Source organism: Palaemon carinicauda, chromosome 16 (assembly GCF_036898095.1).
Source record: "Palaemon carinicauda isolate YSFRI2023 chromosome 16, ASM3689809v2, whole genome shotgun sequence".
NCBI classification, from domain to species: domain Eukaryota; kingdom Metazoa; phylum Arthropoda; class Malacostraca; order Decapoda; family Palaemonidae; genus Palaemon; species Palaemon carinicauda.
In genome coordinates, this window is record NC_090740.1 from 113,743,874 (window position 1) to 113,758,873 (window position 15,000).

At 36.0% G+C, this 15,000-nt stretch overlaps 1 protein-coding gene across 4 annotated transcripts in view; it reads right to left on the bottom strand.

The window, feature by feature from the left end:
* Window positions 1-15,000, bottom strand: part of LOC137655815 (immunoglobulin superfamily member 10-like) — a 164,811-nt gene that overhangs the window by 63 nt on the left and 149,748 nt on the right. For all 4 annotated transcript variants that reach the window (XM_068389978.1, XM_068389981.1, XM_068389979.1 and 1 more), the window contains exons 4-7: window positions 14,047-14,208; window positions 10,965-11,099; window positions 6,571-6,784; window positions 1-2,474 (exon numbers count right to left, since the gene is read on the bottom strand). The exon at window positions 1-2,474 is cut by the window's left edge and continues 63 nt beyond it. In XM_068389978.1, the coding sequence (XP_068246079.1) occupies window positions 2,359-2,474; window positions 6,571-6,784; window positions 10,965-11,099; window positions 14,047-14,208 (627 nt within the window). In that variant the 3' untranslated portion in view covers window positions 1-2,358. The remainder of the gene's footprint in view (window positions 2,475-6,570; window positions 6,785-10,964; window positions 11,100-14,046; window positions 14,209-15,000) is intronic.

Here is a 15,000-nt window from a genome sequence, read left to right on the forward strand (position 1 = left end):
TTTTAAGTCCCATTTATACATGCATCTCTAGTCATACACAGTATGAAAATATGTACAGGTAAAAATATACAAAGGGGGTTATCGTAACACAAAAGCATAAAGAAAGCAATGTGTGCCTCTGTGTTCCAGCAACAGTTGTTAGCGACTTCCTCCGTTCCATGAATTTCCTCTCCACAGGAAGTACGTGTTTCTTTTGGTATTTTTGCTGCAGAGAAGCAGGTGCTCTTTCTGAGCGTTTGTGTTCGTGTGATTTGTTTGTGTTTCTGTGTGCATTTATGCGTGGGGTATTATGCAAGGATTTCCATTTTAGCATCGACGTTACAATTGGGGAAATCGTGTAAAACTAGTATCAACTGGAAGGAGATTGTGTGTTATTTTTCTATTTTTGGATTTAATTAGAAATTTAGCATTAGTAATTAAAAAAAATATCAATAAAACCACTCTCAAAGGAGATTGTATGTTATTTTTCAATTTCTTTGGATTTAATTAGAAATTTAGCATTAGTGTTTAAAAAAAATATCAATAAAACCACTTTCAAAGGAGATTGTATGTTATTTTTCAATTTCTTTGGATTTAATTAGAAATTTAGCATTAGTATTTGCAAAACAAAAAAAAAATATCTATAAAACCGCTTTCAATTCTACCTTTATCTATCCTTAAAATGCTGTATAACAACTGGAATATATTCCATTTAAGAAAACTGAAGGATGAATGTAGTTTGGAAATATACAGTACGAGAATGGTATGTTCAATCATAATGTAATAAGTAAAACATGAAAATTATCAAACTATATATGAGGAAGTTCCTGCTGGGAAAACATTTCACAGACATCACATTATATAAGAAAACATAGATATTTGCCTGAAGTGTTATGTGATATCTTTTTGTAGCTAGAAAGACGTCTCAAAATAAGTGTCCTTAGTGTTGTACAAACATTCAAAAACATTACGTACACCTACAGTGTTAAGTATTTACATTGTGCCTTAGCCTAGTTCGAAAAGTAGTCCCAATGTTTATCAAAAAATATATTACTAGATATCGTTCTTTTTACATAGTGGTGTACATTAGCAAACATAGTCTGCAGGTTATTTGCAGTAATGGCTTCTCTGTTGAAATAACCGATTATTATATGTACATACAGTTCATGTCTGCGTTCCTGTGTCTAATATGAAAGCACATCACATGAACGCGATGATATTCGCTTAGTCTTACATGTATGAATGTCTCCATTGTATTATATACACACACAATTAAACAGATACGATTTTATACATATACCTACAACCTATGCAAAAAAATATGTATATTTTTATCCTTAGCCTGCTGGCATTTGACATCGCAGGTTATATACAATACCAACTAAGATCGTCTTTTCTTGTTACTCTAAAATATCGGACGTATTATCCTCATCCCCTTCAAGTCATGCAAGAAACTGTCTGGCCGGTATACTGATAAAAACCATCCTTTTTTTGGCACCGCAATATTTGGAGAAGTAATTGTTTCTTTCTACATATTTACACATTGTTATTTGTCAACCTATGATTTGACGTCATCCAACACTATTGAACACTATTGAGCGTTTCGGTTTTTTTTTTTTATATTATCGAAATTCTAATCTGGTTTCTTTATCACCCTTCTAAGAGCCGGCTCCTGGATGAAATTCAAACTCCTAAGCACAGGAAGCTATTTGTTAAGGAAACTTGAGCAAAACGACATTTAGCGCACCATTTCTTCCCGATACTTCTCTGGGGCCAGTTTCCAGCCAATGTTACGTCGCTAGATATATATTAATTAGTAATATTTCACTCGCACTGAGCTAAACTTTCACTGGTATGAAACGCGACCAATATTGTAACAAGGATGATAGTATGAAAGTTTTCTGAGGATAACGTTAATAAGCTTCAGAGAGACGTACGGTGTAGGTGATTATCTGGGATCGGGTGTAGCACATTACTTGTGGAAAGTTCATGACAATGAGCAACAGTAAGGTAAACAACTCTATGCATTAGAATGGGATAGGCAAAATTGTATGCATAGAACGATGAGTAGAAACTTTTATCAAAACATAGATCGTGTATTTTACATCACACGCTTTGGATAGAAATAAAATGAGTGAATTATGATTAAAAAAGAATATATCTTTAAGTTTATATCAACAAATTCTTTCACTAACCAAATGCATAAATAATTATCAGAACGAAATGACAAGTTTGATGTCACGTGACTGATCAATATGCTGAACGTTTGAAAATGGAATGGTTCGAGTAAATTATAGTTTTTGTTTTTTTTGTTTTTGGTAAATTATTTTGATCGCACTTTTTAATATAACTTCATTAGATCGGAATGAAAAACTCGATTTAGCAGATGCTGTTTAAAAGAGACATTATAAACACCAGCGTAAAGAGAAACTTGCAGCTCTGCAGCCTTACACCTCCTGCCATGGCTCTAGGCTGTATTGCTGCTATCTTGTTGCCTGCAGAGAATAAAAATAGATGTTAGTTCCTCCATCATGCTGCTTTTCCTGAAATTTTCCCTTTTGATGCTCAAGGTTGCAGGTGAAAGAAAACTGAAAGCCTTTTAACTTTAGGAGTTTGTAGATCATTAATATCATCAATATAAAGTCAACAGTTTTCTTTATAGGAAACCCACCTTAAATTGTTTTGATTTAAGTTATTCAAATTAATCTACTTTTTATCTATAGAATTAAGTGTTAATGCTCTTATTAATAGAGCTTATAGGTTATCAAATGATAATTTAAATTTACAATAAGAAATAATATCAAAATAACTCTTCAACAACAATGGTTACCTAGACTATTTATTCTCCAAAAAAGTATTAAACTTTCTTAGTAAAATCATGAATAGCAATAACCAGGGATATAAAATAGACCAAATTGTATACTTCAGGTTTCCTATAGATTTAATAAGATCAATAATATAAAAGAAGGAAAAATTAAACATGACCAAAACCTTCATTTAAGATGTAAATAATAGAATGGCATTCCCCAATAACTCTGGCAATTTATTTCGGTTTAACGAGTCTTTATCTAACGAGCTGTGTGCTATATTGGTTAAAATTTGCGTGCCCGAAGTGTACTTTGGAATATGTGGATAGTTCAATAAAATTGTTGTCTACCAAAACTATTATTATTATTATTATTATTATTATTATTATTATTATTATTATTATTATTATTATTATTATTATTATTATTATTATCTTTTGATTGAATGTCGCTGATCTTATAAGATATTTTCTATGGTTCAAATCATATTTCTACTTCAGAATAGAACTGCAATGTGCCAGAAACTGCACAATTATCAATTTCAGAGAGGATATGGATATTCATGAGTAAATTATCATACTTTTTTTTTTTTACTTAAAATTATACATATAGATGTTCCCTTATGCATTAAGTCCAGGGACGTTCTTGCTTCGGCAATTGCTTTCTTGCTGTATTCGCTTTGGGAGATTAAGTCGCAATGCATTTCAAGCATCAAGGTATATCTGCTCATCATCAGGCTTGAAGAGTAATTAACAAGATAAGGGCTTCATAGATGTATTTATACGAATCCTGAAGGGCCACATTCCGGGCGTCGAATTCTCATTAACTAGGAATGAAATGAAGGTGAATGTAATAGCTGTGATGGAGCCAGACTCTAAGCCGAGTTCAAAGCCGTATTTTTACAAAGTTTAGAAGGATTTGTCCCCGGACGAAATTATTGCCAATCGCAGGGATCACTCGATCAGTGGTGGTAAGAATTTCCGACACATGACCTCATCACCCTCCCCGCACTCCATGTTATAACTTGCCACATCGCCATATTACTTAACTCAAATGTTTTTTGCTCAGACGTGACTCGTTTTACTCGCAATTAAACATAATCTCATTGCTCTCCTGTTCGGGCTAGCAGTAGATGGATGTGTTGTGCATGTCATCCCTATAGATTGGCAATACTTGCCTTCACTGATTAAGCTCTAGAAGTGATTGACTCTAATTTCGTCCAGAACAAGAAGAGGTAAGATATGAAATGAAGTAATTAGGGGTATCACAGGTATTAGAAAACTATCAGATAAAATCCAAGAAAGTAGACTGAGGTGGTATGGTCATGTCATGAGAAGAGATGAACAGTATATTGGGAGGAGGTTGATGGAAGTGGAGGTACAGGGAACAAGAAGGAGAGGAAGACCAAAGCGAAGGTGGATGGACTATATCAAGGGTGACCTTCGATCAATGGGATTAACTGGTGATGAGGTTTGGGACAGAGGTAGATGAAGAAAGCTGGTCAGAAGAATCGACCCCACATGAAAGTGGGAAAAGATGCAGACAAAGAAGAAGAAAAACAAACACTACAAACATTTGCTAAAATGCTGTTAGTCTAAGAGATCATGTAGTGAATGAGGAGTGTCTGCTCACACCGGAGACTTAGTTCCAGGCAAGCTTCCGCTCCGCTCATCAATGCTTTGGTCATCAGTCATCTTGATTAGTATGACTCTCCGTATTCAAGATGAGCAGTGGTCCTTCGTCAGGTTGCTCCTACTGGATCAGTAGAGTCTTCAGAATTCTAAGTCTAAAGCTGTCTAGGGCAATGCTGTTGATTTCCTTAGTGTTCACGATGTGTTCTTTTGAAATGGACCTATTGAGAGTTTGCTGGAAATGTGCCCTCATAGCACCTTACTGCACATAACAAGACAGTCATTTAGAAAGCCACATGGTGGTCTTTCCGATGTAGCTGACGGGGCACCCTTCAATGCAGCATGTGTAAGGGTAAAAACATTTGTCCTCTTCACGATTTCCTACGCAGAAGGGGCTGTACTATTTTCAATAACCAAGGTTTTGGTAATAGAAAATCTGAAGTAGATTACGAAGTTAAGCTCCTTATTTCCTTGACTGAGAAAGATGTTGTCCTCAAAGCCATGTCCTTAATGGCTATAGTGAATTGCTGGTAATAAAAGTGTGTTATTCCTTTGTAGTAAAGGAGGGGCAATGAGTGATAACAAGTTTCATGGAGGCTGCTCCCTGGCTGCTCCACTGGAATTGCTAGAAGACAAATGATAGGTCCATCTTGCGAGAACACATCATGAGCAATATGGAAATCATCGGCAGTGGCCAGGACAATAGATAACTAAGACTTACGGAGCTACTACTGATCCAACAAGAGAAACCTATCTTCAACACCCCGCAGGAAGAGATTTTCCTACTTACATGCCAAAGGTAGGCTATCCTTCATTTATGGAAAGAATAGATGATACCAGCTATGAGTGTACTTGGAATGTAGCTTCTCCTGGTGAGATTCATGGCCAATCAACAAACAGATTCCTCTTGGTAGGAATGTTATAAACGTAACTTGTTTACGACCCAATTACCTAGCTGCCATTCAACTCATAGCTCACCCCCCAACATTTCTAGGATATACAACTCCCAGAATAAAGCACATATGGATTCGCTTATTTACAGCTATGAAATCCTCTTCTATATAAATTAATTTGAATCCTGATGATGAGCAGACGTGTTTTACTATTTGAAACATGATACACCGTAACCACTGTTACCCCAAAACGACAAGAACACGACCACCGAACCCCAGAACGTCCATTAACTTTGTGTCTAAACAAATGTTATTTGTGTACTTTTAAAATGAAAAAACGTAGTTTATTAATTCATAAATATGCATTTTCTATATGAAAATTGGAATTGAGCCGTTATTGGTATATTAGAGTGCTGCTGAATCTAAGGAAATTAGAGCAATTTAAGCAGTGTTTTATAAAGTTGACGCCACTGAAGCCGCCGAAGTTTTCAATCAAATATCCATAAAACAGGGCCTCCTGCTAAAATATTATTGTTATTATCAATACCTTATAAAAACTGGAATGTGTAATTATTTTGGCAAAATGATAAAATGTTTTAGAAATGCAACACATCACCGAATAATGACTTGATCACTTGCACTTCAAACACCATATGCATAACTGATTTTACGGTCATCATTTACATGCATAAGGTCAATGTCATCTATTGGGAGAGTGCAAGACTCAATGCTGGAATGTCTTCCTTTGTTAAGGCGGCCAAAGGAACAAAGAGGTTTCGACTGTTAAAAAACTTTTGTTTAAATTTAAAATCGAGAAAGATTTGATTGTAATAACTTTAACAAGTTAGGAAAATTCTAAACATAGAGGAAGATTTGATCATATATCAATGAAATGACTAAACTAAAAGTAAGTGGGAAACTTGAATTTAGGAAATCAATAAAATTGGTTTTACTCTGCCTGGAACTCATCAATCATTTAATGATTTTGGATTTTCGTAAAGGTTCATATGCTAATCCAATATCTATTGACAGTTCGAATCTATATTAAAAACAAATTATCAAATTTCTAAAATTAGATGAAGAATTGAACATATATCAATGAAAGGATTACACACAGAGTAAGCGGAAAACTTGAATTTAGGAAATCAATAACAAATTGGATTTCAAAAAAGGTTCATATGATAATCCTATATATATTGACAATCCTAATCTATGTAATGACGAGTATTTTGAAATCCTCATTGTTTGAAACATACTCACCATTCGTAATGTACACCGTCGTATATGCAGGTTGACTGTTAGCTGCTGCACACGTGTAATTGCCAGAATCAGCTGGAGTAGCCCGAGTAACTGTGAGTCTAGAGCGTACTTGAGGACCTGTGTCTATACGGACACTGACGCCTCCACGCTCTCTGTCATAGTTAATCATTCGGGAGTTGTGGTACCAAAAGATATATTGTGGTGCCAGCAGACTCTGGAAAGGGATGAGACGTATAATTAGCTTTCACACAATGTCACAAAAAATGATAAAGGAAGAAGGATGTGGTGTTGGACAGGGAAGGTAGAGCCTGGGAGGGAAAAAGTTACGTGAGAAAAATAAAAGACAAAAGGGACTGATATATGAAATATATATTGGATATAGATTTTTTTGTGTGTAGAATTGGTAAAGGCAATTTCCACGTCTTTAACGATGAAATTGATACAATGTAAGCACATGAAGATAAGAAATATTCATGTATTGCAACTGAACATATCTTTGTGTATTTGGTAGTGATCTCGATTTCTAAATTGCAGTTAGAATTAAGGCTGATGAAAATAAATTACAGAAAATATTGAAAGGAATTAACATTTGAACTATGAGAGGGACAAAGTAAATTTGTATCAGGAATTACATTATGAGGGATACCGGAAATCACAAAAGCAGAGCAATTAATGTCTATATTGATAATGGAAGAATGTAATTACTAGACTCTTTTAGATGTACGTTAGTAAATATATTGGACGAGATTGTATAAGGGGAGATATGAGATCATCATATAATTTGAATGGAAAATATAACACGAATCGATTAGAAATTAGGAAAAAACATGTGCTCTTACGATTTGTAATAGTTTAATTATAAATATAGTTATAAACTTAGGCTGTTCAAATAGAATAAACGTTTGCGTAGTATAATAAGAACTGAGAGCTGAGAACCATGGAGTTATTGAAAACTGGTAGAATGTATGCTCGGCCAAATCCAAATGATAGAAGTGTTCTGATATTTATCAATCATTTAAAAAGATTAGAGTATAACCGATTGATGAAAAGATTATATTGTGTATTTCGAACGTGTTGAAGGCTGATTCACACTGCACTGTCGCGCCACGTCACATCACGTCACGTCACGTCACGTCAAAAGATTCTCTGAAAGAATCAGTGCCGTGACAGTGCAGTGATGTAATGGTGCTGTGACGGCAATGAACTGTTCTGTGTGAACACATCAATTTATTTACGCGATGAATAGTGTGAATACATAGCACGGTTGATGGAATGGTGACGTGACATGATGAAACGGGGATGTGATGAATAGTGTGAATACATAGCACGGTTGACGGAACGGTGATGTGATGTGATGAGGCGGTGACGTGGTGTATAGCATGAATACATAACAGGGTTGATGGAACGGTGATGTGACGTGATGAGACGGTGACGGGATAAATAGTGTGAATACATAGCACGGTTGACGGAACGGTGATGTGACGTGATGAGGCGGTGACATGTTGTATAGTGTGAATACATAACACGGTTGATAGAACAATGACTTGACGTGATGAGACAGGGATGTGATGAATAGCGTGAATACATAGCACGGTTAACAGAACGGTGATATGATGAGACGGTGACGGGATAAATAGTGTGAATACATAGCACGGTTGACGGAACGGTGATGTGACGTGATGAGGCGGTGACATGTTGTATAGTGTGAATACATAACACGGTTGATAGAACAATGACTTGACGTGATGAGACAGGGATGTGATGAATAGCGTGAATACATAGCACGGTTAACAGAACGGTGATATGATGAGACGGTGACGGGATAAATAGTGTGAATACATAGCACGGTTGACGGAACGGTGATGTGACGTGATGAGGCGGTGACATGTTGTATAGTGTGAATACATAACACGGTTGATAGAACAATGACTTGACGTGATGAGACAGGGATGTGATGAATAGCGTGAATACATAGCACGGTTAACAGAACGGTGATATGATGAGACGGTGACGGGATAAATAGTGTGAATACATAGCACGGTTGACGGAACGGTGATGTGACGTGATGAGGCGGTGACATGTTGTATAGTGTGAATACATAACACGGTTGATAGAACAATGACGTGACGTGATGAGACAGGGATGTGATGAATAGCGTGAATACATAGCACGGTTAACAGAACGGTGATATGATGAGGCGGTGACGTGGTGTATAGCGTGAATACATAACACAGTTGATGGAACGGTGACGTGATGTGATGAGACGGGGATATGATGAATAATGTGAATACATAGCACGGTTAACAGAACAGTGATATGATGAGGCAGTGACGTGGTGTATAGCGTGTATACATAACACGGGTGACGGAACGGTGACGTATGTGATGAGACGGAGATGTGATGAATAGTGTGAATACATAGCATGGTTGACAGAACGGTGATGTGATGTGATGAGGTGGTGACGTGGTGTATAACGTGAATACATAATACGGTTGACGGAACAGTTATGTGATGAGATGAGGTGGTGACATGGTGTATAGCGTGAATACATAACACGGTTGACTGAACGGTGATGTGACGTGATGAGACGGGGATGTAATGAATAGCGTGAATACATAAAACGGTTGACAGAACGGTGATGTGACGAGATGATACGGTGACGTGATGCATAGAGTGAATACATAGCATGGTTGCCGGAACAGTGACGTGACGTGATGTGATGTGACGTGACGGTTCCAATGTGGATCAGTCTTTAACAGGAAGGCGGAAACGTGTCGCATTAAAGTGAACAAAATGAGCAAGAGGGGAACAGGTAGGTGGGATTAAACAATCAGTGGCAGTAATTGTTAATGGGTTTTCTGTCACGTTAGAGCATAGCTATGATATGGATATATTTTGTATCAAGAACATGTAAGGTGATATCCTTTTATTTGGCAAAATTATATACATTAGAAAAAGTTCTATGTTGAAAGTTGTACTTTAGCTTGGGTGCTATTTGTCAGCATGTCAGTGTTTCAAATGAAACTTATACATGATAAAATCACCGTAGTTCCCTATTTGGAAATCATCTCTTAGGAGGGAGATATGCACCCCGAAAAATGACAGAGAAGGAGATTTAGTAATCTAAGGAGAAGAGAAATGTTTCACCGGTTGATTTGGATATAAACTAAAGGAGCTTCAAGAAATCAGAAATCATGGAACGAAGATTTTAAAAATGTTTATATTTTTTTTTCTTTTTTTTCACTTACAAATACGTTGCTGAATCTCGATTACAAAAACCGAACATAAACTAATCAAATTAGATTTCCTTTTTATTACTAGATTGAGCATCTGAAATGAAATTTTACATCTTAGGATAAATTAAACAAAAATGAAATGTGGTACTCTGGGTAAGCCAGTAAAGCTCTGAAATTAGTATATGGATTTTATTCCTTACAAAAATTATCAAGAGAGTATTTTTTTTTTATTGTGATACCTTTATTTAATTAGTATTTTTGTTTTATGTGGAATGAAAATGTTCAATATAGTAATGGGTGAAAAGTTGTTCATAAGATATTTTGAAATATTTGTAAATCGTGAAAATTTCCATTAGTTTTGAATTATACTTTTCTCTTCAATCTTTCTATAGACATTAAGCTTTATTTAGTAACTATTTTGTGAACATTCTTCTGGTAATAAATTCCCAGGTCATGTCTATCATGCTTATTGTAATAACAGAAACATTTCGTCTAAAATATAAGTAAGAGGATAACTGTGTTTCATAAAAGGTTAATTTTCTGGTCTCTATGGCCTGTTAATCTAATTTAGTTTGATTTTTAATAACATACCTACAAAACAGTCACATTTTTCCTACATTTATAGAAAATGAAAGATATGCTATTCCAACAACCTTTTCAAAACAGATCTCTAAATTAATCTTCCTCGGTACATCAATTGGCATTATGAAATATCTGTTTTCACCTAATTCTGTTCATATTAACCCAAACTCTGCATTATGCACAAATAAATGAAAGCTATATCAACAGTCACATCACATAATCCAACTCTGGCCTCAAGAAATTCTCAAATTCATCTTCGAACATGTACACGTGCAGCTTATCTTATTAGGTCCCGTTTCCTGCAACTTACTTCTTTTGTCATCAAAGCATCATTTAAAATATACGCTACTAGATATTTATAAGAGTCTTTTCTGCAAATCTACAAGAAACCTCATTAAAATTGGTTGCCCTCTCTCTCTTGTGCTCGATTATCCCCAATCATTTTCCTTGGGGCTATGTTTCTTAAGGAGTTATCAGAAGCAATTATTTGATGATGCACCTGTTGTTATGGAGCTTATAATCAGATTTCGGCTGCACGTGGCTATAACAATTATAGAATAACAGAATTATCATTACCTGGTGTATGAAGCAATCCAAAGTAATGGTAGAGCCAACGTCTATATGGTATTCCCCATTACCTGGTATCACCGCCTTAGGTTCAACAACGTTTAGTTCCACAAGTCTCGATAGTATCCCAGTCCCTGTGGATACCTGTGGGATAGATAAAAGATATGATAGTTAGTGTAATTATACTTGACAATAATAAAAAATACACATTGGTTTTCATACCATATACACACGATATATGATTTGGCCTACAAAGAAGGTCTTTGCATTTGCATATGAAGCCACTCTCTTTCCCTTAATTCCATTTTCTAAACGTAGATCTGGTGTGGCTGAGTCCCTTGATAGAGATCTAGCCAAAATTCAAAAGGGATAAAACATCAAGTTTGACAGAGGCTCCTCAACATCAAGCTCTCAACACTGATAATGTTTCTTTAACTCTATACTACTCCTTTAAAATTTTAGATGTGATTCTTGATAGCAAATTTACTTTTGATATACACGTTTGGTCTGGTTCTTTGTCAATTACGAAAATTTTTTATTTAGGAAGTCTTTTGGAATATTTGGTGATCAATCTAATCTGAAAAATTGTTTCAATACTTTGATTATGACCTCAACTACTGATTTTCATCTCAATATGTAGGACATGTACTTGGGGGTACTGAGTTGCTTATTCCTGATCTACTACTACTACTATTATTATTATTATTATTATTATTATTATGATTATTATTATTATTATTATTATTATTATTATTATTATTATTATTATTATTATTATTATTATTATTGTTGGTGAAAATAATGACTGCCTCAGTTGCATTGATCTTATACTCAGTCTTCTCGATGGCTCTTATTGTCTTCTTTTCATGATTACTGCATACAGCCAGTAATTGGGCAAATGTCATCCTTTATGGTGGGTAGTCAAATTCAGGAATAATTGGCGAATCAAGGTTTTCATGTAAACTTTACAAGTTAGGTAAAATTTACAAGTCGGATAAAAGAATATAGTGGACAAGCTACATGTTTCGAGAGTGCTGTCTCCCTTCCTCGGGCTAGAGTAGTGGAAACGATGCTAGCTACATCTATATATGTAGCAATTCTGACTTAGGCAGAGAGGCAGCGGATACTGAAATTGATAAAATGACGGATACTCATTGACTAAGCAGCTCGCTGAGAGCAGCTGTAGTTTAGTCAGACTGCCTTCCCACTCACTCATGGGTAATGAGTCGCCATCTTGTCCTCCAGCAGTTGGGCTCTGATTGGGGGGAGCGCTCACTGAGAGGGTATGCAGACTAGGCAGGTTGTCCTGTCGTTGATCAAAGCTGTCTCTGTCTTGGTCGGTGGTGTTTTCATCGGTTGAATTTTCTTAGTTAGAGATGTCCCGGTTGGTAGGGTTACTCCTCAGTTTGTTGTTTCTGTCGCAGGAAGAAGGAAGATCAAGTTTCTCATTACTCTGGTCACTGTCAAACACATCAGCCAAAAAGGTTGCCTTTTCCATTGGACAGTGAGTAACAAAACCATCTGGTTTAAGTGAAGGAGCATTTGTTTCATCTGCACCAAAGACTGCAGATTTAAGGTAGTTCACCAAATATGTTCCTTGGTTGTACCAGAAATGGTTTCTTTTATGGTTAAATTACATTTGTTTTCAGTTGAAGTATAAACTCTCTGAGCAAAAGCTCTAAGCTGAGTATAGTTATTCCAAGTCAATTCTAATCTTTTACCCTTCCAAAGATGATAGGATCCCTTCACCAAATAAGCGTGTCTACAATCATCATTGAACCATGGTTTGTCTTTCACTCGCTACCTTAGCACACAAGAAGGGATATACTTATGAATTATGTTGATTAGATTCCCATTCAAAGGGACAACAGGATCAACACTTCTATACAATTGTGACTAATTCAATCCCCCAAAAATCTCAGAATCTCATTCTAGTCTGCTTGAGATTTCATGTACATCTTACATAAGTATGATATATCAGGAACAGGCTGCTCAGGGGAGTCGGTGTATACAAGGTCCAAGCAGTTACCAGACCTATAATTAGCTTCACTTATAATTTGCTCACAGTCTGATTCAGAAGCAAAGTCTAAATCGGTAGGTGAAATAGAATTCAACCACTCCCTATGGCAAACACTGAAATCCCCAACAAAGCCAAAAGAGGCCTTTCTATCATCTTCTTTTATCTTAGCCATAATGGTAAGAAGACAATCGAAGATAGAATCATCCAAGTCTTGATTCCGGTAGATTGAACACATATAGAAGCTGAAGCTGTTATGCCTGCCACGAAATCCACATTCATAGCAGGACTTATGAGAAGCAGGGTACTTAGTGGTAATATACACTACCATACCCCTGGCTGTAGGAATGGAATCCCGTTTCAAAATTATTGGCTTCTTAAAACCAGTTTTAAGACAACGGAGTGACTAATAATACCACATTTAAACGTAGGAAAGGATTATTTATCTATATCTTTTTAAATTAACTGATTGGAAAATATGTATGTACAGGCATATGGAATGTAAAAATACAAAGAAGGCAAGACAGAACGGAGTGATTTGAAATTAATGGGAAACTGCAAACATTAAGAATCATAGTTTGGCAGCTAATCCTACTTTTTCTGAAGAGATGGGAGGAAACATGTGATGAGCTTTATAGCATTTATTAGAAGTAAAATAATAAAGGAAATAATAGCATTATGCCTAACGCCCGACAGCTTCTAATTAATCAATCAAACGATAGCTACCATTTGCAATATGTATTCTCGGTGTAAGAAGAATTTTTATTATTATTATTTTTTAAATGCTTGAATACCCACTTTTATCTGAACTATAACTCGAGTATTATCTAAAATAATTCGGTAAATGCCAAATAAGGAGAAGTTTTACATATATTTGGCATAATTTTTATATATTAGTATCATGTTATGAGAATAATCCAATAACACAACTTAGGTTTATCATATGTACATCAAAGTATTAAGAGCAATCATGTAGTTAGGTTCTTCAGCAGTCTGCCAAACTTTTGAATGATAACAAATACCAAAGACGTCCTTCACATACAAACAAGTTCCGTTTGATTAGGTTTGACTTACTTGACATTCATAAGTCCCGGCATCAGAGCTTTCTATATATTTTATAACAAGTGTCCAATCAGTGCTGCCCTCTGGATGGTGAACGCTGAATCTCTCCTCTTTGGTGTAGGCTAGTGTTCCGGATGTTAGAATGTGCCAATCTCGTCGCCTTACCCACGATACCTGCCAGAAAATACATTTGTGTTATTTATTATCATTTATCTGATTAAAAATGTCTCCAAAATACTTTCCTTCTATAGTTTATCATTCTCTCTCCCTTTCCTAAATGTTGGATTCTCTCTCCCTTTCCTAAATGTTGGATTCTCTCTCCCTTTCCTAAATGTTGGATTCTCTCTCCCTTTCCTAAATGTTGGATTCTCTCTCCCTTTCCTAAATGTTGGATTCTCTCTCCCTTTCCTAAATGTTGGATTCTCTCTCCCTTTCCTAAATGTTGGATTCTCTCTCCCTTTCCGAAATGTTGGATTCTCTCTCCCTTTCCTAAATGTTGGATTCTCTCTCCCTTTCCGAAATGTTGGATTCTCTCTCCCTTTCCTAAATGTTGGATTCTCTCTCCCTTTCCTAAATGTTGGATTCTCTCTCCCTTTCCTAAATGTTGGATTCTCTCTCCCTTTCCTAAATGTTGGATTCTCTCTCCCTTTCCTAAATGTTGGATTCTCTCTCCCTTTCCTAAATGTTGGATTCTCTCTCCCTTTCCTAAATGTTGGATTCTCTCTCCCTTTCCTAAATGTTGGATTCTCTCTCCCTTTCCTAAATGTTGGATTCTCTCTCCCTTTCCTAAATGTTGGATTCTCTCTCCCTTTCCTAAATGTTGGATTCTCTCTCCCTTTCCTAAATGTTGGATTCTCTCTCCCTTTCCTAAATGTTGGATTCTCTCTCCCTTTCCGAAATGTTGGATTCTCTCTCCCTTTCCTAAATGTTGGATTCTCTCTCCCTTTCCTAAATGTTGGATTCTCT